Below are 25,836 nucleotides of genomic sequence, written 5' to 3'. Positions count from 1 at the left end.
CCAACCTGGCAACACAGCAATGCTCTCGGGGCAGTTCTGCAATGCCCCGCCCCCCCGTGTAATTATTATTGCTATTTTCCCTAAATCTAGCCTGTCAGGCAGCACTTACTCTCGGTTTGTGTAGAGCCGAAACAAGCCTCGTCTCAATTAAATGCATGAGATTTAAACTATAATGGGATATCATTAATATATGGGCAGTTTACTTCTGCCAGTCATTACGAAGAAGGCAGAATATGTAAGTACCCTTCAACGGAAGCTGTATCTGGAAGGCAGAATTCAGGGGAAAATAAACGTTGATGACTGTTAGAGCAACCCGCCAAATTCTAAAGCTAATACTGTTGAGTTATGGTTGTCTGATTATTTCAGCGGTGAGTTATTATCAACTATATACACTATTATTCGCCAATGCGCCGTTGCTCATAGATATCAGCAGTTCATTTTAAATTTAGTTGGTTTTATAACTCTCACCTGAACTGCTAGCATTATCGTTATCACAACAAGAAGCTGTCAATGAAAGACAATTGAATTACTAGATAATGCTAACTTAGCTAGCCGAGCTAATCGATCGCATTTTCAAGTATTTGAACAACTCGTATCGAGGCATACTTGTATCACAATAATAAAAGATCACTTTTCTTCCGTGTAAGGTGAAGCTTCACGAAATGGCGACGTGGAGCGACGTTGAACTTCTGACCAACGAGGATACAAACACTGTCCGTTTGGGCAGTGTGTCAAGGGAGGAAAACTGTAGTGGCTTGTATCAGGTGGATACTCTGGTCAAAATCTCCACTCCCAATGAGGTAATGTTTGAATTCAGTATTTTAATGTATACGAACTTGAACATGCTCTAGTATCCGTGTTCCACCACGTATTTACTACACGCTCACGTCCAGGTGTGTTGTGTTAGCGAAGAATACTGGGTGTTATGGAGGTATGTTGCCCTGATTCTTGCAGGTGCAGGCAGATCCCCGTCTCTCCGCCTCCAGTGGTTCAAACTGGAGCATTGTTGTTGCTGACAAGACAGTTATCCTGTTTGACCAGAGCTATCAGACCATCCTGCTGCTCCTTCACTTTGGTATACAGATTTATTTTATGTCCCCCTCTTGCATCTTCACTCTGTTTACAATCTGTCAGATATCAGTTTGTTTCTTCTTGAGATGACTGTGTGGCTGCATCCAAATCAGCTGGTCCAAGAATTTGTTAAGATGGCTGTGGACATTGCTTTCTCTTTATCAATATATAAATATATACATTTATAACAAAAACAAAATAGGTTTGAGGTTGCTGTAAAGGTTGCATACCCGATTTTATTATATCCTTCTAATAATGCAAGTTTGACCTGTCACAGTAACTATTTAACATTAATACTAAGATTTATTTTTCAGAAACTGATGTGGATGCTATTGATGTGTGCCTGGAGGGACAGTTTCTGTTGGTCTGTGAAAGAAATGGAAACCTTCATTTGATCTATGTTCCACACAAAAGAATCCTTCTCACCAGGGTATGAGTGTTGTTTAATATCCATAAGGCCTACTAGAGCAGGATTGCACTTGATATGACCACTCTGTGTTTAACCTTACATTGTTCTCGTCTACATACTATTTGAATTCATCCCAAAAACTTTAGGAATAAAACTCAACTATATGTGATCGCAACCGCTATAGTCTTTTTCTGAGGTTCGTTTGCGCTGCATGGTATGTTTCACCTATGTACATTATTAACATGTGTCATTTTCTGGGTTTTTAGCCTTTGGTAGAAAAAGCATCCAGTGGAGATAAGAAAACATATCGCTCTCTCATCATAAAAGAGGACAAGGCATCCTTAGGTGACATTTCTATATGGATATGAGAAGAATATGTCGTTAGAAGTGATTGTGTAATGTGTGTTGGGAACATGAACATATTTGGAATTTATTCTCTAGTTGACTCATTTTTTTTCTTCTGAATTTGAATTCTGAATCATGTGTTTCTGGTTGACAGGGATGTACCATGTGTTTCTTCTCATTAAGGATGGGTTTTTCCACATTACAAACCTTGCTTTGGCAAAGATCGAGACAGGTATCAAAATATTGTACAGCTCATGTAAAGTTTTGTTGGAGCCACTTTTTTGACCAATGTTAAATTTTATTTTTTCCTTCCTCCCAACCCAGCCATTGAAAAAATGGATTTAGGAGCTTTGAAAGAGGTAAGTTAAGGCAATCTTCTTTCCATGCATTCTCAAATAAATTTTTTTTGAACAGCAGGTAAATAATCATTCTTTTCCTTAATTCAGCTTCAGTCTCTCATCAAGATAGACTTCTGCTCCACTAAGGATTATCATGACGAGGGCTGCAGTACTGCAGTGATGTTCAACCAGGGCCATGAAATCCACTTAATGATTGGGGTGAGTGTCTGTAAGAAAAGTCTTATTAATTTATTACAACCTGCAGTCATGAACATTGGTTACATGTCACTGAAACCATATTTAAAGGACAAAATATAAGACACTCTACTAATGGAGTAGGATACAAATATTTATTGCTCCTTTTATTTTAGTCCCTGCTCATACTATGCTGTTATATTTCTCATTTTTCTGTAAAATAAAAAATCACAAGCAGCGAATTTGAAATGTTTATTGTAAATTAAGCGTTCACATACAGTACTTGCATCTAGATTCTCGCAGGATTAGATTTGCTGTTTTGTTACTGTTTCTCAGAACAGTTGCGCTGCTGTAGAGCAACGCACAAACTAGGTATCTTTTCAAGATGAACTTGAAACCAATCTTTAGCACAAAATTAAGGCAAAGTTTTGAATTAATTTTCAACCCTATATAAAACCTTTCTGGAACTGATAATTACTCCTTATATAAAGCAGTGACAGAAGATTATTATCTTCACAGGGGGATAAAGAGAATGTTTTGACTCACTGGATGATGGACCCGCATCAGGCCAAGATGTGTCTTGCTCACTCTGTCAACAGTGACTTAATTCCAGGTAAGCGCTTGGGTAGGAAAAAATCCAGAGAAACACAAGGTATCAGGTAAAAGAAAAAAATAAATAGAAATATTGTGCAAGAATTGTAACATCTCCTTATGATAATTTCAAAGGTGTGAGGAAGATGGTGGTGGTGGAGAATCTCTTGTATCTTCTTGACACTGAGGTGAGCTCAGTGATTTCACCATGAGCTATTTGTTATACCAGTGCATGTTATTCAGTCATTAAGTATTTGAAGTTTACATATGGATTACTTTGTGTTTTTCTTCTGTCTCAGGATGTCCTGAGTCTTTGGGACCTGCATTTCCTTGTCATGATCCACTGTTGGCCAGACCTTGCCATTCATGACTTTGAACTCACCACAGAATGTGGCTCCGCCTCCATGATGGCGTATGTATCAGTGTTTTATGACATACTGTAGCTGTGAACATACAGAGGGCTGTGCTGCCTTTAACCAATGTTGAAAATGTAAATTAATGTATGTATTACAGCCAAGACAAGGGCAGCATGAAGATGATTGCACTGACAAAGCAAGACAGCAGCCAGGTAGTAGTGCACCTTCTTTTTAAGAAAGTATAATAAGTGATTATTTCAAGTCCCATTCAGAACTTCATTTGCTGGTTTTTCATTTTTTAGATCAACTCACTGCAAATACGAATTTTGCCCTCCATGACTATTTGCTACTCCCTGGATGTCTCCTCAGTCTCCTGTCTTGTGCAGACAAAAATAAACATGGTAAAAAAAAAAAATCACCACTCCTTAAATTGTTTATATGGATTTTTAACATAACACTTAACTCTTAATGTTGCTGCATATTTAAGTCAGTTATTTTTTCTTCTGTTTTCAGGACACAATTTTTTTGGTTGAGGGGATTTGTCAGAACCCAGAAAGGTAGGAAAGGTTTTGCATGATTACGATGATGTTAAGATACAACTTGAGTGTCAAGGTGATTGTTTTATAATATTATGTTTTTTTTGTTTTGTTTTGTTCAAGTAGTCGAGGAGAGCCTATATCTTCTGTTGTTGTCAGATGCTTCACAGAGGCGCTTCCTGAAAACAGGTACCTCATTTTAATTCCTGGACACTTTTCTACAGTAGTTGCAGTTTGTGCAACCATAATGTGTACCATGTCAGTACAATCTAATTTACTTTACTTTTCTATTCTTCCCAGACTTAGCAGACTTCTTCACAAACACATGTTTGAAGAGGCTGAAAAGTTTGCCATCACATTTGAGCTGGATTTAGAGGTAAGTTTATGTTTGTCTGTCATTCTCGTAAAGAGCTGTGAAATTCATGTGACTGATGTGGGCTTCTTGTTCTTTGGCCTTAATGGGCAGTAAAATGAAAGATGTTTGCTATTTGACCAGAGAAGTATGATTTAAAAGTAGAAAAATACTTCAAAAGTAGTACTTTAAAATGGTGGTTCAGCTGGTGGTAATTTTCTACACTGACTGTAGCCACACACAACTAACAGCCCTATTTTTGTTCAGCTTGTTTACAAGGTTAAGCTTGACTTTGTGCTGGAGCAGCTGGCCTCTGCATCGGTGGGTGGTTATGGACAGGACGTGTGGTCTGAACTTGTGGACGAGGCCAAAACCAACCTAATGAAGATCACAGTGAGTGTAACAATGCTGTTTTGGAGCCTCGTTGAGTACTTGTACCTGCTGATGAAACACAAGTTTTTGAGTGAGTCTTAGCAAATTAAAATTGGTATCAAGTATCAACGCCTTACTAACAGATTAATTTTCTTATGTTGCTTAGGATGAGCAGTATGTGGTGGAATACTGCCTCAAAGCGCCATGGCCCACCTTTGACACAGCGGAGAAGATGCTAAACCACGCTGCCACACGATACTCCTCCTTACAGATCCAAGAGGCCTTGGCCAGGCTGGCGACGTTCTGTAGTCTGCACGGCCTGGAAAATTTCAAGTAGGTCCAGTTTCCAGCACTTTATTTTTGTGTTATAAAGTAACTTTTTCCATATTGTGGTTTCTCCATTACATGTATTAATGTGTGAGTATGTTACTCTGTCATCCATAGTGGAATTGCCTGGATTGAGTTTCTGAACAGCACTGACAACCTAGGAGACATTCTGACGCACCTAAGAGAAGGAGACATGAAGGGCGCACAACTCCTGTGGCTCAGATACGAGGTAGCAAGTCTGATTTAATTAAATCAGAAGGGCTTCAGTCCATTCACCAGAATGAATGTACAAAGTATCTCATGATCACTGTAGTGTACATATACTATATCAGCGACTTAAGGAAATATTGCAAGATAATACTCTTGCATAAATTCAATGAAAATGACCAAACAAAACAAGCTTTGTGTGAGAAATATCGTAGTGTTGGTGTCAGTTGTGATGTTGTTTACTGCTGGCTTTTGTGACAGGGAGAGTTTGCAGCGGTGTTTGATGAGAGCAAGCTTGAAGATGTGCTCAGTGCCATCCCAGAGGACCTGCCATCCCAAGACCTCTGTCCTTGGTTTAGGACAGTTTTTGTTCCTTTTGTGAGAAGAGTGCTTCCAACAAGACAGGTAGGATACATTCACTCAATCATAAAACACTCTCATCTTCACCATATTGTGCTATAATTTCAGTGGTAAAAGTTCTGTCTATGTGTCCATAGAAAATCCTGGCGAGATGGCTAGAGCAGAGGGCAAGGAATCTGGAGCTAACAGAAAAGGTAAATAAAAAAGCAGGAGTAACATCATATTAACTGCTAAATAAATAAAGTTGGGGGAAATGCGATCCACAGTCTACTCATTATATATCTTAGATTACTTTTAGGGTTAGTTTATTTTTTATTTAGTTTAATTAGTTGTATAACGTAACATTTTTCTCCAGGGTGCTTGGCCACAGAACGGGTTGGACTTGGCAGTGCTTGGACTGCCATCTTTATGGACATGGATGAAATCTGTAAGTTAGCCACATTTTCTCTGTTTTCTATGACTCAGAGTGTGAACTTTTACAATAATGTCTACCTGTGAGCATGTAATGGGACGTAATTATCCTGACTTTATATGGTCTATCTTTGTTTTCATCTTTTTTTTTTTTATAAGGATGATAATTACAGTGCAGAAGAGGTGGAGAACCTCAAGTCCTTGGTGTCCAACCTCCGTCAACTGCTGGACCTCCACCATAAATACAACTGCAGACTTTCACTTTCAGTCTTTGAGAAGGTTTGTCTTTTATTAGTGATGTATTATAATTATTTTAATTACACCCAAGCTTCAAACAAGCTTGATGCATCCTATGGGCTACAGGCTACAGTTAACTATAGGGTTAAATATTTTTACAAAAAGAGGATAAAATAGCAATGAAAAGAATTATGCAGAAACTTAAAGCAATGTTCATCTGTTTCTCTAGATGTCAGTAGATGACTAGAGGTATAAAATTGTATTATGAAAGTGATGATTACAAAAAAAAAAAAACAAATGAAATAAACTCTCTAAATGTATTGTGGCATTGTTGCCAAAAATCACATCATATTGTTGTTGATTATCACGTATATGAATGATGTTTATTCTTAGTACATTTTGAGTGGGTGGTGTTTTGTTGTTCCTATTTTAATAAATTTTTTCCTCCGTTAATTTGAAAGGGAAGTGTACGGAGTGTTGCATTTCTCATGCTGGACAAAGTGCCGGCTCCAGAGCTGATCGCTGCCACAGTGGAAAACAGCATCCTGCCGTATGCTGAAGAGCATGAGATTCCTTTTGATGAGCTACTTCTACAGTACATTAAGGTAAAACTCCACCACAGCCAAACCCGTTGGGGGTCAACATTTAATTTTCCAAATGCACTATAATGCCCCTTTGTTTCTCCTCTTCACTAGGATCTGCTGGAGCGCTGCAGTTCTCAGACCACAACCCTTTTCACGGAATGGGAAGCCAAAGCAGTGGCTGTACTAGGTTGCATCACGGATACTAATGTAAGTTTCGTAATAGCGCTACACTTAGATACAGTTCACAACATAATCAAGGTTGATGATCACAAATATTTGAATGACAACCTGCCATGATAACAGCGGAAAAAACAGAAAATAAGATGGTGAAAAACAGTAAAATTTGATCTTGGAGATGTGAAATCTCACATTATTGTATATTCTGCCAGCTCATGGTGGACGCTGTGCTGGAGATCATGCAGAAAGCTGTAGTACCCTGGAGTAATGTGGTGGAAAAACTGGTTCAGCAGTACCTAGAGATGGATGGACCAAAGTATGTTTACATTGTCCTCACCTTGAAATCATTACCATTAGTAACAACATTGATTAACATCAGCAGCCTTTATATGATTCTCTTCTACCTGATTGATCCTCCAGACAAGAGCTTTTAAAGGAGAGCTACCGTCTGATGGAGATAAGGAAACTCCTCAGGGGCTACGGGATCCGCAACTTCAACCTCTCTAACAGCACTCAAATTATGGTAAGTTTAATGTGAGCAATTATGTGACACATGACTTCTGTTATGCCCACCTACACTTTCTGATTCCTATGTGTCTCCCCCAGACACTGATCAGATACATCCTGAAGCAAGACTTGCCAATGTCTTTAGAGGACTCCCTGACACTAGCTGAGGCATACAAACTTCCAACCTCGCAGATAAATTACTTGTATCTCATCCAGCTGATTGGCCACAGCAAGGTTTGCTAATCTATGCAGAAATTTGAAATCACCAAATTTCAGTTTTGCATTTTGCTTTTCTGCGTTCTTGGCATGTTGGTAGGAAGTCTTTTGTGCTGCTTTCAGACTGAGGAATGCATGACTGTCCTGAAGAGGCTGTCCACTGTAGAGGCGGAGTGTGTGGTTGAGCGTCTCACATCCTGGGCTAGGCTGCAGCTGGAGGACAAAGTCCACATCTCTGATGAGGTGAGGAGAGGGAACATGAGATGTGCTTGAAATAAAAGTTGATTTGTGTTTTAGGTACTTGTAATTCAAGGATCAATTTTATGAATTACATTTCAAGACTACTTAAGTCATATGTTGTTGTACTTTAAGATGCTTTAGAAAACCAAAGGTAGTTCTTGCTTTGCAGTAAAATACATTTCAATGTTGCATCTCTGCTGCCACTCACAGATATCTGATGTGATATAACAGGGTTTTCATCATGATGCATACACAGTGTGAATATGCCTGATAGTAGATCATACATGAAATTTAACGGGTTGTGCTGTGTGTGTATCAATGAATTGCCATCTCAAGCTCTGAACATAAAAAGTGGAACAGCATTATGGTGAGCATACTGTTCATTAAATCAGTTTGTACATCTGAACTTTCACTTTCTCATGGTCTGACTCCACTAGCACAAGAAGCACCAGATGGTCATAGCTCAGGTGATGGTGGAGGTTCTGAAATACCTGCACATAATCCAAAAACGTAAGTTTTCATTTTACTCAGTTCTAAAACATGAGCAGCAAAGTGTCAGAGTTTCAAAATGTTTTTTTTTCTATGCCTCGTTGTTGTCGTGAGCAAGTCAATGAATACCTCTCCAGGACTTTAGCTGACTATAGACTCAGTATTCCATGTGTTTGATGCTTCAGGAAAGTGCAGTTTGCAATCTGTAGCAGCAGAACATCAACCTTTCTTTATTCGTGTCACCTGTAATGATATCAAAACAGCAGACATTGATATAAATGTCCACCTGAGCATCCAAGAGTGATACCAGGTCTCATGTCTTCTGCAGACGATGCCCTTAAAAGCTTGGAGTGTGAGAACAACCTCATCATGTTCAAGGCAATCGCCCACCTACAGGTGAGCTTCATTTACGAAATGTTTTTGAATGTCATTCCATCTGTTCTTTGGTGATTGATCTGTAGCCTTTTTGTCTGTTTCTTCAGGAGGACTTTGATGTTTTCTTCACCCCCTCCAACTATGAGGATTCAAACATCAGAAAACAGATCCAGGAGCATCACATCACAGCCTATGAAAACACACGTGGCCGCACTTCATCTAAGGGGAAGGCTATGACAACTCCAGTTGTGGCTAATGATCCAGATGGCAAGACCAAGACTATCTCCACGGAAGCTGGCTTACGTCGTCTAGGAAGACAGCTGCAGCGCAGCGAACAGGAGCTCTGGTCTGACTTGGCCCTGCGAGCTTTGGGAGTGGGCAAGGTGGACAAGGCCCTCAAGATCCTCAGGTTTGCTTGTGTGGACGCTTTGCCGAGAGTATGAACATAGGGGTAGGAAACTGATGGGGCCTGCTGTTGTAATCTTTTAATTCTATTTTTGTTTTCCTCCTTTTTTTGTGTCTTCAGTGAGTTGTATGAACACCACTATAACAACAGCACAGGGAAGGTTTTGTTCACTGCTGCCAAGACATTATGCCAGATGCTGGAGGCAGATGTTCCCATGGTGATTCCCAATAACATGGACTTGCCAGCAGTCATCCACGATCTGGCCTGCCAGGCCATCACTGTGTGCCACTCAGGTAAACAACATGTGTAAACATCAGTAATGTTCAAAAACCTTCTTGTTGGTGGGCATAGCTGTTATGCAAATCAGCTATTAGATTATATACCTTTGGTCTTTGTTTATTTGCAGGGATCTTACAGTAAAAAAAAAAAAACATTTGTTGTGAAAACGAGACTGGAAATTTGTCTTCAGTCTCATCTTAGGCACAGTAAAAAGTACTATCTACAACTCAAACAGCATGGCTGTAGAACAAGCAAAAATCATTCTTTCCAAGTTATTTGCAATAGTTTATCTGGTCTTGTTGAAGATTCTGACTGAGTTCAGGACAAAAGGGAGTGAAAACACTTTTTGACAGTTGAAACAGCATCTAGGCTAAAAAGTTCATGAGAACTTGTGTGGGTTCTGAGTCTGTCTGTTCACTATTGCTTCAAATCATTTGTAAGTTGCAAATTTCCTAAAGTTGTTGTAATTATCATTATTATTATTAACGTTACAGATTTGCTCCTTGACTGTCTGGAGCTTTGCAAGTGCACTCGGATAGCTATGGATGTCTATCATCAGTGTCAGTTATCGGACAACTATGGCTTTATAGCCAAGGTCAGTATTTCATCTTTTTCACATAGAATGACACTTCATTTACTTTATTTTGATCTGGTTTGTACTTGATGTGTTTTTTGTCTGCAGACATTTAAATCGCTATTTATATTTTACAAGTTAATATCTAGAAATCTACCAGGTGAAAGCTCATAGAGCCATTATTATTAATTATGCCATATCAGACATAATTTTCAAGTGTAAGTTTGTGCATTTACAGTGAAAGACTTCCTATTTAATGTGATTTTTCCCATAAATAAATAAATTACATTATATATAATTAATTGTTTTTTTTACTCTTTCTCTGTTTTAATTGTGTAATGTCACAGGATTTGACCTTGGAGGCAGAAAAGGATCGATATTCTCAGTGGAGTTTCCAGGATGTTTTTAAGGAAGATTGCATTGTTCTGGACCCAGTGTCCGTGCTCCCTGTTCAGTATGAAATTACCAACTGTCTGCTGCCTATTTCTGGGGGTAGGAAGATTCTTAGATTTATCATCTCTCTAGGATTTCATCACCACAGGCACTCTGCAGCTGGTTGGTATCATCAGCTGCTATGCTAATTTATTCCCATTGTTGCAGATACCAAACTGTACCCACTGGACTGTTCCTGTCTGTCACACTGCTCATTTGAGGATGGTAAGTATTTAAGAAGATACTTTTTTTTCTTCTTAAAGTTGTAATTTTCAAAGTTCACCTTGTGTCTTGCTTGGCCCACATGTAGGTTCAAACTACCTGCAGCCCCTCTTGGGCCCCCTGACCAACATGTTACAGATGTTACAAGAGTGCAGTCAGCTGGAGCTGGCCCTCAGAGTGCTGGTCAACTCATACGGCAGCTGCCTGCAGCATGTCACCTCTAATGTAATGGACATAAAGCTATGTGTGCAGGTATGACTGGAACATGTCCAGTGGTATGTGAGTGCCACTGCCATTTGTGTTTCTGGACCAATTATACTCTCATTATAGCTTTAGCTACTTGCCAGTGAGACTAAGTAAATTATTTTATGTTTGTAATGTTTGTTTCTCAGCTTTATGACAGCCAAGAGCTTAAGAAGTACAATATATGCCTGAATGATCTCCGAAAGACGACTACATCCTCTGTGAATGCTGTGGCTGTGGCCCTTTTGAACAAGGTGAGTCTGCTGAGTCCGTTGTCATGAGAGGGTAGCAGCAGATTTAATGCATAAATAACTGTATCTCCATTTTCTGTGTGCTGCAGGTGTTCAACTGGAGAGTGGTCGATCATGAATTTGCGATTGGACTCTGTACGCTTCTCTCCAAAGCAGAAGTCTTCAAAATACTGTGGAAGGTTATTGACAACACCTGGCAAAACTATGACAAAATCTTGGTAGGCCATATGATCACTGTTCCTCTTTATTTTATTGTGAACCCTTTTTGTTGTATGTATTGTATTTGTTGAATCCTGCTTGCAGCAATAAATTACCATTCAATCACTAAATATCGTATTCACAGTTTATGACCTTTTGTGATTGAGATCATAAACATAAGCGTATTAAGATCAAACATCACCAAACATCTCGCAATTTGTCGAAGAAAACAGTTTATAAACATCTACCTGTTTATGTACATCCCTATCTATATTCATTTTATATGGATTATATAGATAGATTATATTCAGCAAATCTAATCAGCAATTGTGTTTTGAATTTTTATTTATTTATTTATTTATTCTATTTATTTTTTCTTTTCTTTTTTTTTCTTTCAGTCTGTGGCCAAGATCGGGGCCAATCTCTGCTGCTTGTACGATGAAGCAGAGGAGCAAAAGAAGTTTCTTTCCGTCATCACTGATGCTGAGTGGGGCATCAAGCTTGGCAAATTAGAGGTAATGCAGCACTTAAGCTCAAGGGCCAAGGCAAAAGGCATTTGGTGTCTCTCACATGACTTGACATTTAACATCTGTACCCCTGCTGTGCTGCAGATATCCATCCAGCCAGTGTTCCGTCAGCGGCCTGAGATGAAGCGTAATCTGATCCCTGTTCTAGTGAAGAACAGGAAGATCACCCCAGACATCATCCTCGAGTACTGCAGGTCGGCCACTCACTATCTTGTCTATTTCAATGTCGAATATAAAATAGGGTCCTGACTGTGCTAAAAGTCACCCTCTGCATACATCTGCAGCACCTTTGGTTTAGACCGTGACTGTGTGATCAACCAGTACATTACCACCTTACTGCTGCTCCAAGAGGATGAGGAAGGTGCAGGTGACCTGGGTGCAGGACCGGAAGAGGTGCAGCCTCTGTGTCATGCAGACGCACTGGAGCGAGTCCTGCAGATTATCCCGATGTTACACAACACCAACGAGCTCACCGACAGTCTCTGTGCTGCCTTTTTCAAGGTTTGAGCATTGGGTTGGGGGGGGGGGGTTTCAATGTTAAGGTTGATTCAATTGATTCAAGGAAACATCAAAAAGCAATTTCCACATGCTTTTTTAGTTCACTTGCCAAACCAGTCACTGAAATACTGTATTTAGCACAGCAATGGCAAGTCTAAACTACACCACTGAAACTGTTGTAGTGTCAAATTCTTTTGGTGTTTCTATCCCAAATACAATTTAAGTTTGACTATTCACTTAACCTGCAAAATGCCTTTCTCATACAGCTCAGCCCTTACAACTACGAGAGGATTGAAGTAGTGCTGAAGATCATACAAGCTGCAGATGAGAATGTGACCAGCTTTTCTATAAGTCAGGTAAAAAATAAATTGGCACATTTAACATTAAATGGTTCATTGTTTTCAAAAGTATTCTGCAGACTTGCAATCATGTCTTTTTAATGCATAGGCAATGGGCCTCCTTCAGCACCTGAAATCCTATAAGCGCGTCTCCCCTCCATCAGACGTGGAGAACACGTATCTTCTTGAAAACAGCCTCCTGCCAAACCTCTTGTCCAACAGCAGACTGCCCTTCCACCTGCTTCTGCAGACCAAACATTTCTGGAAGATTATCTGTGAGTTAGTTTTCTTGTTTTCATTCTTCAGTATTATTGTTGACAAACTCAAATTACCTTGATGATGATTACTCGACTGATTTTATTAGATCTGCACTGGCTGTTTGTTGGTGGTAGGTGTAACCTAACAGGAAGGAAATATTCTTAATTCATTCTAGGTCCTAACATCATTTCATAACATAATTTTTAACCACATGTAAATCAGACTACAGTTAAGTTGATCAAGTGGGTGATAGATGAAACTTTAAACACTTGTGACTGTGCCTACCATCTAGGACTTTTTGTGTTGTTGATGTGTTAAGACTGAAGAAACTAAAAAAACATTTCTGTGTTTAGCTCCTGAGCTCAGTGAGGAGACTTTCCCTACACTTCTTCTGATCAGCAAACTGATGAAGGTACATTACAGTAATCTAAAAAGCGGTCTTACTCTGTAAAATCACAAAAGTTAAAGAACTATCCATAAAGTTTGGCATTATCGAGGTTATTCAAATCTTCCCGTCTCTTTTCAGGTGAGCCTTGACAAGTTATATATGTCAGCAGCGAACCATGTGTTTGAGAAGAAGATGAAACCTCTACTCTTAGAGCAGAGGAAAAAAGGTCACGGTCATGGTTACAACAAGGAGACTTTCAAGGTGGCTAAGACCATGATGAAGTACATCCACTGCATCCAGAGCCTAGAGTGGGCTGCTGCCACAGCCCACAAGATCACCCAGGAACTACCACCAGGTCTGACCTGCAGATTAGTCCTTACTCTACACTGATTGATGTTTGTACATACACTGTATACACTGACTCATTTCCTGCTCTTTACAGGTTATGAGAAAACTCAGTCCCTTAGGTTCTGTTTGGCTCTTGGAGATGCATGGCTGAAAGATCCAAACCTTGAGGTCTGTATCAGTGTTTTTCACCTGGAGAAATATACTTTATCAAACTTAAAAATGCCCCAAATCTCAAATGTTTTTTTTATACATTTTGGGATTTGTTTTTCATCTGCTCACGTCTGATCCCAAGCAGGAGGCAGCGCGGGCCAGAGGGGAGACCTTTCTTTCCAAGCTGAAAATGCAGTTCCAGCGTTCGGCTACTGAGAACATGTTGATAGCCAGCCAGCTGAACAGCCCAGAGCATCTGAAACTGACTGGGCTGCCAGCCAAGCTCATCGTGGCCCTGTATGAGCACAGCAGCGTGGAGCAGCGCTACAGAGACTCGGGGGGTCAAACTTATCCCGGTAAGAACAATACAGGAGCCTGCTTTAGAAGCTGAAGGAGATGAAGGTTCCTCTATGAGATTGGCTTTTATTTTCTTATGAACTGAACGCCCAGGTCAGCACTTGAAGACTATATATATATATATATATATAGTACAAAGCAGTACAAAGCAATATATATATTGCTTTGTACTGCTTTCCATGACATTGAATTGTTTTACAGTCAGTTATAAATTATTATCTACTTAATAACACTACACTATCCTGCTTCACAGCTTATGACTGGGAACACGTCATCAACAATGTGGGGTCTTTTTAACTTGATTTTCATTTGTCTCTGTCTCAGACATACACGCTGCGGTTAAGGAGATAGCCACAGTCAACAATGTGGATCTCCTGAAAATCCGAAACATGATGTTGGAAAAGTGGATCTGCAAAACAGGTCCTGCTGTTGCCAAGGTTTGTCTTTGTCTTAGCCTACCCCTCACAGTTTCTGTCCATTTCCTTTTTCATCTAGTTGCTTTGTGTTTTACCAAATTTGTGTCCATTGTGTAGAATTTTAACAGAACTATTTATTTATTTTTTGATAAAGGATATTGGCAATCATGAATGTGTCAGCAACATTGAGGAGGACCCAGACTTAATGAGGTAAAGACATCACTGTCTTTTTTTTATTTTTTCTTCAGCATTTTGCATCTGAATACACTTTAATTATGTTTTTTTTATTATTTTTTTTATTATCTTTATTATAAAATTCAATCAAAAAAGTACAAGGTTTTTTCCACTGCTTTCTTTCTGTTGAAATTATTACATGGACCCACACATCTGTGGGTAGAATACATTTTTCATAACACTACTATGTGCAGTACAATAGTATGTCTAGCGTACAACTGTCTTTTTCAGTTGCCTGTCTGAAGAATGAAAGTGGCATTTTACTGTTTATTAGGTTGAATGTCTCTGTATCTCTGACAACCACAATTACTGGGGGAAGAGCTGTAACACCAAAATGTGTTGGATCAGTTTTTTGTTTTTGTTTTGTTTTGGTTTTGTTTAAATGTCCTCAGGGTGGTGTACATGCTGCAATCTTGCCCCATGGATGATGCTGTCCGTCTTCTAAACCCTATCCTGTCTGCCGAAACCTGGGTGAGGAATAAAGTGCATTGAGTCGCTACTGGACAAAGTGTCAAGAAAAAAGTGGCTGATGTCTGTTTTCGGATTTTCTCTTGTAGCCCCTCAGCTCCTCTGGGCCTCGTCTGACCTTCTGCCATCGGACTCGGGCTCTGCTTTGTCTCGTTCGCCTCACCGATTCAGACACTCTGGAGGCTCGGTTACAGATCCCCAGGACCAAAATCCAGTATGAGGGCATGATAACTGTTTAACGCTATGAACTGAAGTTGATTTATGTTGATTTGTTGATTTTCAGCAATGCCTCTGCATTTTATATTTCCATGCAGATATTACCTGAAGTGCTATATGTTTGTATCCCAACTGGAGGCATTAAACATCCCCTACACGGTGCAGTCTTTCCTCAGTAGTCCCAAAGAAGGACTGGTTAAAGGGTTGTGGAAGAACCACAGTCATGAGCCACAGGTACTTTCTGACATTAAAACTATTGCAGCTACTCCATTTTTGCTTCACTAGGTGAGAAATGTTACACGCAGCACACAGGCTGTATGCACACAAACTCACCCACCTCATTTCAGGCAGTGCGGTTGGTGGCAGACCTGTGTTTGGAGTATCAGGTGTACGACCCCCAGCTGTGGAACAGTCTGCTTCAGAAGCTGCTTGGCTTCAACTTGGTAAGGAAACATGCACAAGGAAGTTCTCAGTTTCAAGAAGTAAAAGAAAATGAAACACAATATCTCACTCATGTGATGTCTGTCTTTAGTTTATTTCCAGGTTTTGTAAAATTCTTGATAGGGATGGACTGCTCAACATCCATAAATACATTAAATAAAGACGGCTCAGCTATGTGTTTTGAAAAAAAACTTGCATATATGTGTTTCCTCTCTTCAGATCAGTGACCTCCAGAAGGTGTTAGAGGCAGTAGTGGGTGTGCCCGCTCTGTGGGAGGTAACAGTTCATTACTTGAAAGAACTGAATCTGTTGTTTGTATTTCCTGTTTCATTGTAATGCATTCAGTAAAATGTAGTCCCAAAGTGTATGATTGTCTTTTGATTGTTAGTAAAATAACACCAAAATAAACATGACTCATAGAGAGCCACTGCTCTGATATTCAGCCGCTTGGGGCAGTTGTGTTTGATGTGTGATACACTTCTAAGATAGTGTTTCCTTTATTCTGTATTTTCCCCAGATTGCTAGTTTCTCCAGGACCTGGAGGAGTATGATACTGGCACCTTTTGTCTCTGGTACTTGATTTATAACACTGAAATTCAAGTCTGTTCACAAACAACATAGATTTATTTGTCTTGATGCTGACTTATGTTTTATTATACAACATTTTTGGTAGAATAATTGATGCTGAATGGCAATATTCAGTTATAGAAATATGTCCAGAAATCCACAGAAATTGTATCTGATCATTATGTATCATCATTATTACTGTGTTTGCATTTTTGATGATATACATGTTGTCATTGTTCACTGTAGCTCTTCAATGCTGACCGTCTTATCTGTTTCTTGCTGACAGCTTCTGTTCCTCTGAGTCCTGATCAACAGGCAACACTCTACAGGACCTTTGTTCTCCTCATCAAGTACGCTTTATTCATGTTCAGTCATTTATTATTTAAAAGCCTAACCAGGGATAGGGGCTGCAAATTAGCTTCAGCTTGACGCCTTATATACATTGTATCTGTTGTGCTGCTTATCTGTATGCAACAGTATTTGTCTGCACGTGACATTGTTTGTATATGCGGTGCTTTCTTTCCAAGGTGCCCTTTCCTGTTGAATCTGGACCTAATAGGAATTGCCAATCGTTTCGCACAGTTCAATCTGCCTGCCTTTGCCCTGGGAACTCTCCTTCTTATCCCCTGTGCCGACAAAAAGGCTCAGCAGATCCAGGTGAGTGTGTCCATGTTAATACAACATGTTAGAAATAACCTTTTGGAAGATCTGTGTCTTTTAGACTCTTAATTACAATCACACTGTCCTGACCGTTATTGTCTTCTTGCTGTTCCCAGGGCTTCTTGTCTGTCTGTAACCCGGTCACCGTCCTTGAGCAGGTGGAAGATCTTATGAACACTGGGGAATTGGCTGGAATCCCCTCACAGGTTAGATGTGAATTTAGGTTAAATGTGAATTTCAACTACTTTCATCTTTCGCTCTACAAATTGACAATTCAGCTGCTTTCATGACTCAGCACTTACACTCACACTTTCAACACCTCCACATCTTTGATCCTTTGTATTTTCAGCTGCAGCTGCAGCTTTCACTGTCTCCGTTTTTCATGTATTTTAAATAGCAAGCACACATACATTTTTTAATATAATGGAGTACACCGCTGTTGTTGTAACAGTTCCCCTGACTGAATATTATGTAACAAGCATATACTGTATATCTATTGCATATTTACATATTTCGTAAAATTTGATGTTTCTGGGTAACTGTAGCTAAGTCTCAGTAAACAGGAACCAATGTTAGATGGATCTGATGGTGTAAAGATATTGAATGTGTGTAACAGCGTGTGCTGCTGGAATTTATAAATTTAAAGAAAAGGGATGTCTGGTGCAACTTTTATTGCCATTTCTTTTCATTTCGCCTTTACTATATCACATTATTATATGACATTACATTTTTACCTTTAATGACCCCTCAGGTCAGGGAGACTGTATTAACGTTCATCAGCCAAAATGGTCAGCACCAGAAACTGTTGAAGACCAAACACTTTAAGTATCTGAAGCAGTTCATGGTGTCAAGTGGCCAGGCTAACCAGGTGAAAAGCCTGGTGGACTACCTGATCAGCCAGAACTGGTACGTATTTCTTTATCTTGTTTGTTATTTTTTTCCAACACAAAATATCAGAGGAAAGCAACATAAACATTTCTGATCTAAGTTGATGAAAAAAAAACTGACATAGTGACTTGTTGTGATATTCCTCTGACATATTGCTCTTACCACATCACTCACTGACAATAAACTGGAAATGAGCACTGATTTGTGGTGACGTTTCTACATCTTCTAACATAAAACCTGCCTCTCCCTCCTTCCCTCTTTCTTGCTTTCTGTTTGTCTTTGCGCATCAGTAGAACTGAGAGGTACAGGACAGTGAGTAGAGAATAGTTAATCAATCATGAATGGCAACGTTCTGACAGAATAAAAAACATAGAAATAATATGTTAGTTACGATACTAATTATGGTTTGCATTGTTTCTGCTATAGCTGGTGTTTCTGTGGCAAGTGATGCTTTAAATTTAACCAACATTTAAAGGCCTTTCTCAATCAACTTCATCCCTGTAGGCAGGAAAACTGAACAAACTGTGCTCTGGGTTCTCATTGAGCTAAAATGTCGTTTCAGTATTTGGTTTAATTTAATTTTAAGTTATCGATGTAGTTTTTGGGTTATATAGGGCTTGAAATTTAATGTAGACCTTTTCAAATGTATGATTTGAGTCCTTCACATCAGATTCTTTTAATGTGCTCCTCAGCCAGGATGATGCTGACTCACTCATTCATGATTACATGAAACACAGAGAGCATCAAAGAGGGAAGACGCTGACGAACCGCTCACCTTCACCGAGCTGCCTGAAGGTAACTGAAGATGACATCCTGGCGCCGGTTTAGTCTGGGAGAAACGCCACACCACAAGAGTTAACCTGGTGTTTGATGACATTAAAATTGTATCTATGTTATATTCATTCAAGGAGCTATATTCATCTTATTAGTTCAGATTACATAGCGTTTCTATTTCACTATTACATCCCTGTGATTACTGTGATAGAAACATACCAGACTTGTAATTCTGCTTCTGTAATTTGGTTTTCAGGAGTTTCTCAACATGGAAAATGGAGTTTCAGGATGAACTGACACTATGCTTTCAGCTGTATTTATATAATCTTACTTGCACCATCTTGGGCTAAGATGCAATATTTGCACTTGACATTTATCTTTCAATTGTTCGTGTAATATTTGAATAAATGCTTCATTATTGAATATTGTGTGGAGGAATTCTTTGGGGAAAACTCTTTTTAGAAGCAGCAGATCAAAAATCAACATCTTTTAATCCATTCTTAGTTTATTACCTCCCAGATTGTTTATAATTACATTCTTTATTAGGAACACCATACTAATACTGGGTCAGGCCCTTTCTTTGCTTTCACTCAGTTCTTCGTGGCATGGATTCCACAAGATGTTGGAAACTTTCCTTTGAGATTTGTCAGCTGCACATTCGTACTGCCATTCTACTGCTGTCTGGGGAGGCTATTTCAGTACAGTGAGCACATTCATATTCATGAAGTCAGTTTGAGATCACTTCTGCTTTGCCTTGTACCATGTAAATATTAAGGAAATGTTTGTTCTTAAGTGTCATGCAGTTATTTTTATGAATTGCCTTTCGGGGAAACCAAGACATTTTAATCATCTATACTTATTGGTGTTAACTGGGTCAGGGGTCAGACGCCAGAATTTATTTTAACCAGAATAAAACCCCTTTTACTGCATATTTATAATTTGCTTTATTCATTATTATTATTATTCATTATATTGGTTTATGACACTCATTTTTTGTAGTGACATATTTGTACTTAGTCTATGTATAAGAGCTTGTATGCATTTCATGTTATGTGAACTTCAAATGAAATAATCCAGGAGAACATGCCACATTACTATAATGAGGATAAAAATCTTTATTTGTTTGACATGAAAAAGTATGAAGAATGAAAAAATGTCTGATGTCCTTCTTCCTTTCACATGAGACGTTAAATTGCTCAGTTCAATACATTCAGGAGCTTTGCGGCCTGGTATCAGCAGTAGCTTACGTTTGTTAAATATGAGTTAATGTAAATGGATATTGTGCAGTAACAAATGATTTAGCCAATTTGCTGATTGTATCACTTCTACAAGGCTTCTCTTCAACAATAACTTCACTTTAACATAAAATATTTCAGTTTTTTTTACAAGCATATGTTTGCAAAAACAATTCTTTTTTTATTTTTAAGTGCAATCAATATATACTTGATAACTATAAGAGAAGTAAAAATATCTTGCTGGCTATAGCATTCACATGACAGCATAGGGAGAAATGCGTCACTTTAAATTAGAATCTTTAGCTTGTTTGCTAGTTGCATCTTATAATTGTTTCCTTGATTTTGGCTTCGTGATCACAGCTGGCTGAGAGACTGGGAGCCTGTTTCCCGAGTTTTCCTCTCTGTACTGTCCGCAGTGTTCGCTTGGGGCAGATGAAGAGCTTTCCGGCAGATGTTCTTGAAGGCAGTGCTGGAGAAGTAGTAGACCACAGGATCCAACAGGCTGTTGAGATAGGTCAGGCTAATGGTGATGTAAAATGCTTTCGTCAGGTCCTCCAAGGCAGAGCAGACATGAGATTCGTTGAGGGTGCTGTTTACCTTTTGGATTTTGATCCATATCAGCAGCTGTGTCATGTTGCTCGGGAGGAAGCAAATGATGAAGAGCACCACTACTATTGAAATGAAGAACAGAGCTTTCTTGATCTTTGCCTGCTGTGCCAGCTGTCTCCCTCTCAGGTGGCTAAAAATGTGGATGGTGCAATAGAGTATCACAAACAGAGGCACGTAGAAGGAAAAGAGAAACTCAAACCTATGCCAAGTCAGGTTGCGGTGGGGCTTAGTCTCAATCATGAAGCTTTCACAGTAGGATTCCCTGTCATGTCGTAAAGTGAAGATATGCGCGGTTATTGAAATTGTGAGTATCCATATTGCAAGTGCTCCAAACATGGCTTTCGAGACACTCAAAGAGTTGATGGGATGATGGGGATGCACCACACGCATGTACCTGTCCACCGCAATAGCCATCAAGAAGAGGGTACTTCCACTGCGATTCAGTGACAACATGAAGAGGCAGATATTGCAGAAAGGGTCTCCAAACATCCACCTGAGCTCAGAGGAGTAGTAGCTGGCACGGAAAGGCAAAGCCATGTTGAGCAGGAAATCAGCCATTGCCAGGTTGAAGAGTAACACCGTGCTGCTCTTCCAGGGTCTCATGTGGAAGCAGAAGATCCAAAGAGCCAAGCCATTGCCGATGATTCCCAAAACAAATTCTGTCACCAACAGTGGGGGAAGTACACTGATCAGCACAGTTCCATTGAAATGGCATTGCATCTTGCGTAAGGTGCTACCTGGCAGGCTGCAGTTTAAGGAAATAAGCAATTGGGTGTCTGAGTCTTCGTGTGAGTCTCAGCCTGAGTCTAAGAGGGAAGCAAATTTGTGGTTTTGGTCTTCACAGGAAGGAGGGAGGTTCTGCTTTTGTTAAAGTGTTAATGTGCAGAATTAGTTATCTACTTTGCACAGTGATGCTATATTTCTCTAGAAAGATACAAAAAGTTGAATAGTTAAATCAAAGGTGCCAACAGGTAAGCAGTATTATCAGTTCACAACATACTGAACTGTGGCAATGTTTACATAAACATTAGTTTAGCCTTAAGGCTTGTATACAAATCTGTAATGAGTTATTTTATTGCATAGATTAGATACACAGATACAACATTATAAAATGGGACTCTTAACTGGGAGTTAATACAGCTTTTTGCAGGAAGAATGATGTCACACAACCCACCAGCTTGCAGCAATAAGCCACATCACAGTGGTCCACTTTTAGAACACAGAGCATGAGAAAAAGACTCTGTGGCATTACCATACCATACTAATGATGCACGCTGATTGATATTTAACGAAAACCTTAAGACTGGGTGAATGTCTCAGCTCTCGGAAATAATAATATAATAATATTTCTCATTCAGTGTTACAGCCATATATGCCTTACACTTCTGACTACATTCATATCTTAACACTCCATGTTGTTTTCCTATAAATTCATTTGGCAAAAGACTTTTATGTGTGAAGATTCCCTATGTTGTTACAAGCCTGAGCCAAGTTAGTAACAAATTTCTTTAGAAAATGTCTTGTTAGTGTTTCCTCAGAAGTTGGGTGATTATGGGTATTTCCCTTACTTGGTGAATACTTACAATGCACCTTGGGGAGAGCCTTTACATGTGTGGTTTTTTTTTGGTCTGCTGCCATCTGTAAGCAGTAGTGTCAAAGGGAGACTCACACATAGTGGTTTTAATTTGAGTTTGAGAGGTTTCGTATGCTGTCCCCACCACAGGCCTATATGCAATCGATGTAGTCTGGTGTGTGTCAGAGCAAGCAATGCTATTGGATAGACCTAACTACACTGAGGAAAGGCACAAGAAATGTGGTCTGGGTGACTGGTCACGTTTATTGTTTTAGTTTATTATTTTTGTGCATTAGTGTGGCAAGAACAATATGCTCAGAGACACTTCTGTGACTGTCCAGCTGCGTCACCGGAGTGCTGGTCCTCAGGATCTGTTTTTAATTTACCCACCACTACTTCTGCATGAAGTCTAGCGGTGATTCAGCCAGTGGGAGTGGCAGCCCCAATGGGAGATGTATGCCCAATATCTTTTCTGGCAGAGGATATAAAAGAGGATGTGAATGTCTCTGATGACTGCATCATGCAGGGCATGATGCAGTGGAGAACTTGGAGTCTCAGTTGCCCCTTTCAAAACACCTTCAGTCCTTTACTCGTGGTGACTACATTTGGTCCATGAAATGTGCCTGCCATTTTTCAGAGATTGATGAATAGAGTGGTCGCTGGTTTGGAAGGCTATGCTGTATATTTGGACACATGGGGAAACCATTTACAGTGGATCCAAGCACTGTTTGACCGACTTGCATGAGCCAATCTGACAGTAAATCTGGTCAACTGTGCATTAGCCAGGGCTGCTATGTCTTTTAGGTCAGGGGCAAGTCTGTCCTGTGAGACAGGGTCAAAACTCCTTACACAAAACTGATAAGTGCACGTGAAGATTTATGTTGGTGCACACATGCATGAATGTCTGCCTGTATTTGGACAGGTTTGTGTGCGAGTGTGTACATGAAGAGTAGAGTATATCATGTTAACTATTCTTTTTTCCCCTTTTGATGAGGGAGTTGGGTTAAGTTTGGATATAGGGATGTATAGATGTGGGGCATGTTAATCATGAATTTATTCAGGGGAAAATAATTCATTGGTTTTAATGATGGTCTAACACTTTGTTTATGAGAATGCTTTAGAAATATGAGGAAGAATGAAATAAATGTATTGCCTGTTTATGTTGCCTGGTTTGCATCACTGAACCAATTCTGTGTACAGTGTCAAATAGTCAGGAAGCTCACACTGATCATACTTAAACCTCTACTGCTGTCTGGTGGATAACATTTGAAAACGCTGTTTTTAATATACACTTTAATATACAAGTGGTAGTTTATTAGATAGACCCAGCTAAAACAAATGCAGTGGCAGTAGTTCTACAGTAAATCCTCCCATCGTGAAGGTTATGATCAGTTTGGGCTGAGAGTTGTCATTACAACATTATAACCGTAATAAAGGGAGGATTTATTGCAGGACTGTTGTTTTAGACTGTGACTATGTGATCTGAAGCATTGTCAGTTTTTAGTCATCATTCGTGGATCATATAGGAAACTGTGGGAGTATGCTGACTGCAAAGTTCATTTTAGTAAGAAATGAGTAAAGAAAGAAAGAACGAGAAAAATGTTAATTTCAGTGTTTTATACAAAATATGTCATAAACAGTCATGCTGTTGCAACTTGTTTTTTCTCTATTTTTTGAAAGGCGTTGTGACTAATACAGGCACAAGAGTCATATGCATCGAAGTAGGAGGGTGAATGAGGAGGAGAGGCTGTAGGAGTGAGACTTGCTAAGCATTTGATGAATTAATGTTTTTGTACAGGACATGTACATACAAAATCTATATATAGCTCTTTACATAGTGACAAAAGAAGAATCCAGAGCCCGATGCAAATGCAGACATAGATTTTCTCATATGACTCATAGGCATAACGTAATTTCATCAGTCACACAGCTTTTCTCATGTCCCAGCTGTCACTCGGTCATTCATCCATGGATGTGATAAGGGCCTTGCCAGTTCAGAGACTGCTTGATAGAAAAATGTAAAAGAGCCAGTTTGGCCTGCAGGGCAATCGTGTCCTTTTGTATCCTTATCCTGTTGTCCCATCAGCCTTTGTGTTTCCCTCACCTGCATACCTGGGAACTAAACATCATGGTCTGTGCTCCACCTGGTGCAAGGAACATGAAATTCCAGTCTTACAACCTTGAGGAGGAATGAATGAAGACAAAGCCTAAAATGTACAAAGGAAATGACGAGCGTGTTAATTTTCTTACTCTAGTCTGCTGTCGAACAGTTGCTCTTGGTGTGGAGCTGAAGAACTGCACATGATCTAGGTGGGAAACAACACTGATAACTTGAAGTCAGACTCCATGTGGTCAACTAAATGAAAATCAATGAAAACCAGTTGCACTGTACAATTTTAGAGTATGTGTTAACTGTCGATTTGAATGAAGCTATCTAATGATAAAACGTGAAGGAAGCTGTGACTGAGACAAACAAATCAGGTCTGTTCACATACCACAGTCGTATGGTCTAACAGCCAAGTTGAGTAATGTTGGGCAAAGCAAGAGACTCAATGCTCTATGGTAAAAACAAAAAACCACTCCATTGAGGAAGTAAAAATATAGCGAACTGAAGAAACCTAAGAGGACATTTAAATAATCAGAAGTGGATGAACTACATGGATGATCCATTGATGACATGACTTTTTAAAGCTTTGAGCAGCTTAAGAAAGAAGCTGCAACACAAGATGTCCTTAAATGAATCTGTCATAAATGTAGAACAATGGGGTGTACAGCCGTGAAAGGAAATAAAATGATAGACTGATAAAACGCTTATCAAACTCATTCTGACATTTCATTCATTTCCCTTTGTGTGCAGGACCTCAGTGGCGCGGTGAGGATTGTCCATTTTATTTTAAAGATTTGTCAGTATTGTTTTCTTCTTTTTTAAAAAAAAAAATTGCATGTGTTTGGCACACAACTACCTCCACCCACATTTACTACTCTGATTAATAAAATCCTATACACTATGACTGAGTTTGCTTTAATGCCATTGTTTGTATTAAATATCGTGAATTATGTTATTCTTTTTGAGTGCATAAAGTTGTTAAATTATATCATATTTCCCAGCGTCATAGCACAATGTCACAGCAGTGTACTCCGATGAAGGCACATCCTCTGACTTCAGCATGAGATTCATTTCCTGGTTTATGTCATCACTGCTTGGCTGTTATTGTACAAGCAGACGCAATGTCGGGATTAAAAGAAGAAAAAAACGCTGAAATAATCCTCATGAGTTTTGATTTCATTGAAATGACGTCACTGCACACAGCTGAAAGCGACAGACAGTAAAAAAAAAAAAAAAAAGGAAATACACAGTACAAAACGATAACGGAAAAGCTGATTGAAATTACTTCACACAGGCTACCTATTTTCTGCGGTTGAAAAAACTGACATGCGTGTGGGAGGATGTGATGTTAGAGGACACGATGATGATTTTCTCCACCTTGGGGGAGGATCCATCCACGTAATGCAAAGCAAACACACTCACTTTGCTGTTGCGTTTCCTCCTTCAGCCGCGATGCATCTCCGGTAACGACGCCGCAGCTTGGA

General features: G+C 39.4%; 2 protein-coding genes and 1 long non-coding RNA gene across 5 annotated transcripts; 1 reads left to right on the top strand and 2 right to left on the bottom strand.

Annotated features, from left to right (window-relative positions):
- Nucleotides 1–127: 127 nt before the first annotated feature.
- Nucleotides 128–19,251, top strand: kntc1 (kinetochore associated 1). 3 transcript variants are annotated; one of them, XM_056377436.1, is made up of 62 exons: nt 128–235; nt 648–800; nt 955–1,075; nt 1,386–1,501; nt 1,747–1,825; nt 1,980–2,057; nt 2,150–2,184; nt 2,272–2,382; nt 2,878–2,971; nt 3,085–3,137; nt 3,249–3,361; nt 3,463–3,517; nt 3,608–3,706; nt 3,819–3,862; nt 3,968–4,030; nt 4,142–4,217; nt 4,461–4,586; nt 4,732–4,898; nt 5,010–5,121; nt 5,361–5,504; nt 5,597–5,653; nt 5,815–5,886; nt 6,030–6,149; nt 6,569–6,712; nt 6,803–6,898; nt 7,081–7,184; nt 7,289–7,391; nt 7,475–7,609; nt 7,715–7,834; nt 8,269–8,341; nt 8,649–8,716; nt 8,803–9,104; nt 9,222–9,394; nt 9,875–9,975; nt 10,302–10,446; nt 10,555–10,611; nt 10,697–10,860; nt 11,001–11,105; nt 11,192–11,320; nt 11,699–11,815; nt 11,912–12,021; nt 12,112–12,328; nt 12,592–12,681; nt 12,773–12,938; nt 13,275–13,333; nt 13,448–13,664; nt 13,752–13,825; nt 13,953–14,163; nt 14,489–14,601; nt 14,735–14,790; nt 15,207–15,285; nt 15,372–15,496; nt 15,597–15,732; nt 15,846–15,941; nt 16,159–16,215; nt 16,457–16,511; nt 16,793–16,856; nt 17,034–17,163; nt 17,283–17,372; nt 17,918–18,072; nt 18,747–18,849; nt 19,085–19,251. In XM_056377436.1, the coding sequence occupies exons 1-62, from the start codon at nt 191–193 to the stop codon at nt 19,118–19,120; spliced, it is 6,708 nt and encodes a 2,235-aa protein (XP_056233411.1). In that variant the 5' UTR covers nt 128–190; the 3' UTR covers nt 19,121–19,251. The 3 variants fall into 3 exon arrangements, with proteins under 3 accessions (XP_056233411.1, XP_056233410.1, XP_056233412.1); XM_056377435.1 differs by having other exon boundaries at nt 3,463–3,520; XM_056377437.1 differs by lacking the exon at nt 128–235 and adding an exon at nt 321–368 and having other exon boundaries at nt 3,463–3,520.
- A 672-nt stretch (nt 19,252–19,923) lies between these two features.
- LOC130169887 (hydroxycarboxylic acid receptor 2-like) lies at nt 19,924–21,407 on the bottom strand. The gene has a single exon (XM_056376932.1). The coding sequence runs from the start codon at nt 21,390–21,392 to the stop codon at nt 20,418–20,420; it is 975 nt and encodes a 324-aa protein (XP_056232907.1). The 5' UTR covers nt 21,393–21,407; the 3' UTR covers nt 19,924–20,417.
- Nucleotides 21,408–23,864: 2,457 nt separating this feature from the next.
- On the bottom strand, nt 23,865–25,826 carry LOC130169699 (uncharacterized). The gene is made up of 3 exons (XR_008827861.1): nt 25,775–25,826; nt 24,496–24,551; nt 23,865–24,389 (listed from the first exon to the last, which is right to left on the bottom strand). It is a non-coding gene; the product is annotated as an uncharacterized LOC130169699 (long non-coding RNA).
- Between the last annotated feature and the right edge of the window lie 10 nt (nt 25,827–25,836).

The sequence above is a fragment of the Seriola aureovittata genome, chromosome 5, assembly GCF_021018895.1.
Source record: "Seriola aureovittata isolate HTS-2021-v1 ecotype China chromosome 5, ASM2101889v1, whole genome shotgun sequence".
NCBI lineage: Eukaryota > Metazoa > Chordata > Actinopteri > Carangiformes > Carangidae > Seriola > Seriola aureovittata.
This window is presented reverse-complemented; position numbering and strand designations above follow the sequence as displayed.

Excerpts from the sequence above, each read along its gene's own strand:
- kntc1 (XM_056377435.1), top strand. The coding sequence starts at position 191 with ATGGGCAGTTTACTTCTGCCAGTCATTACGAAGAAGGCAGAATAT. Across the intron at positions 3,521-3,607 it reads AGCAAGACAGCAGCCAGGTA|ATCAACTCACTGCAAATACG; the intron begins GTAGTGCACCTT and ends TTCATTTTTTAG. Across the intron at positions 7,185-7,288 it reads CTAGAGATGGATGGACCAAA|ACAAGAGCTTTTAAAGGAGA; the intron begins GTATGTTTACAT and ends TTGATCCTCCAG.
- LOC130169887 (XM_056376932.1), bottom strand. The coding sequence starts at position 21,392 with ATGCAATGCCATTTCAATGGAACTGTGCTGATCAGTGTACTTCCCCCA.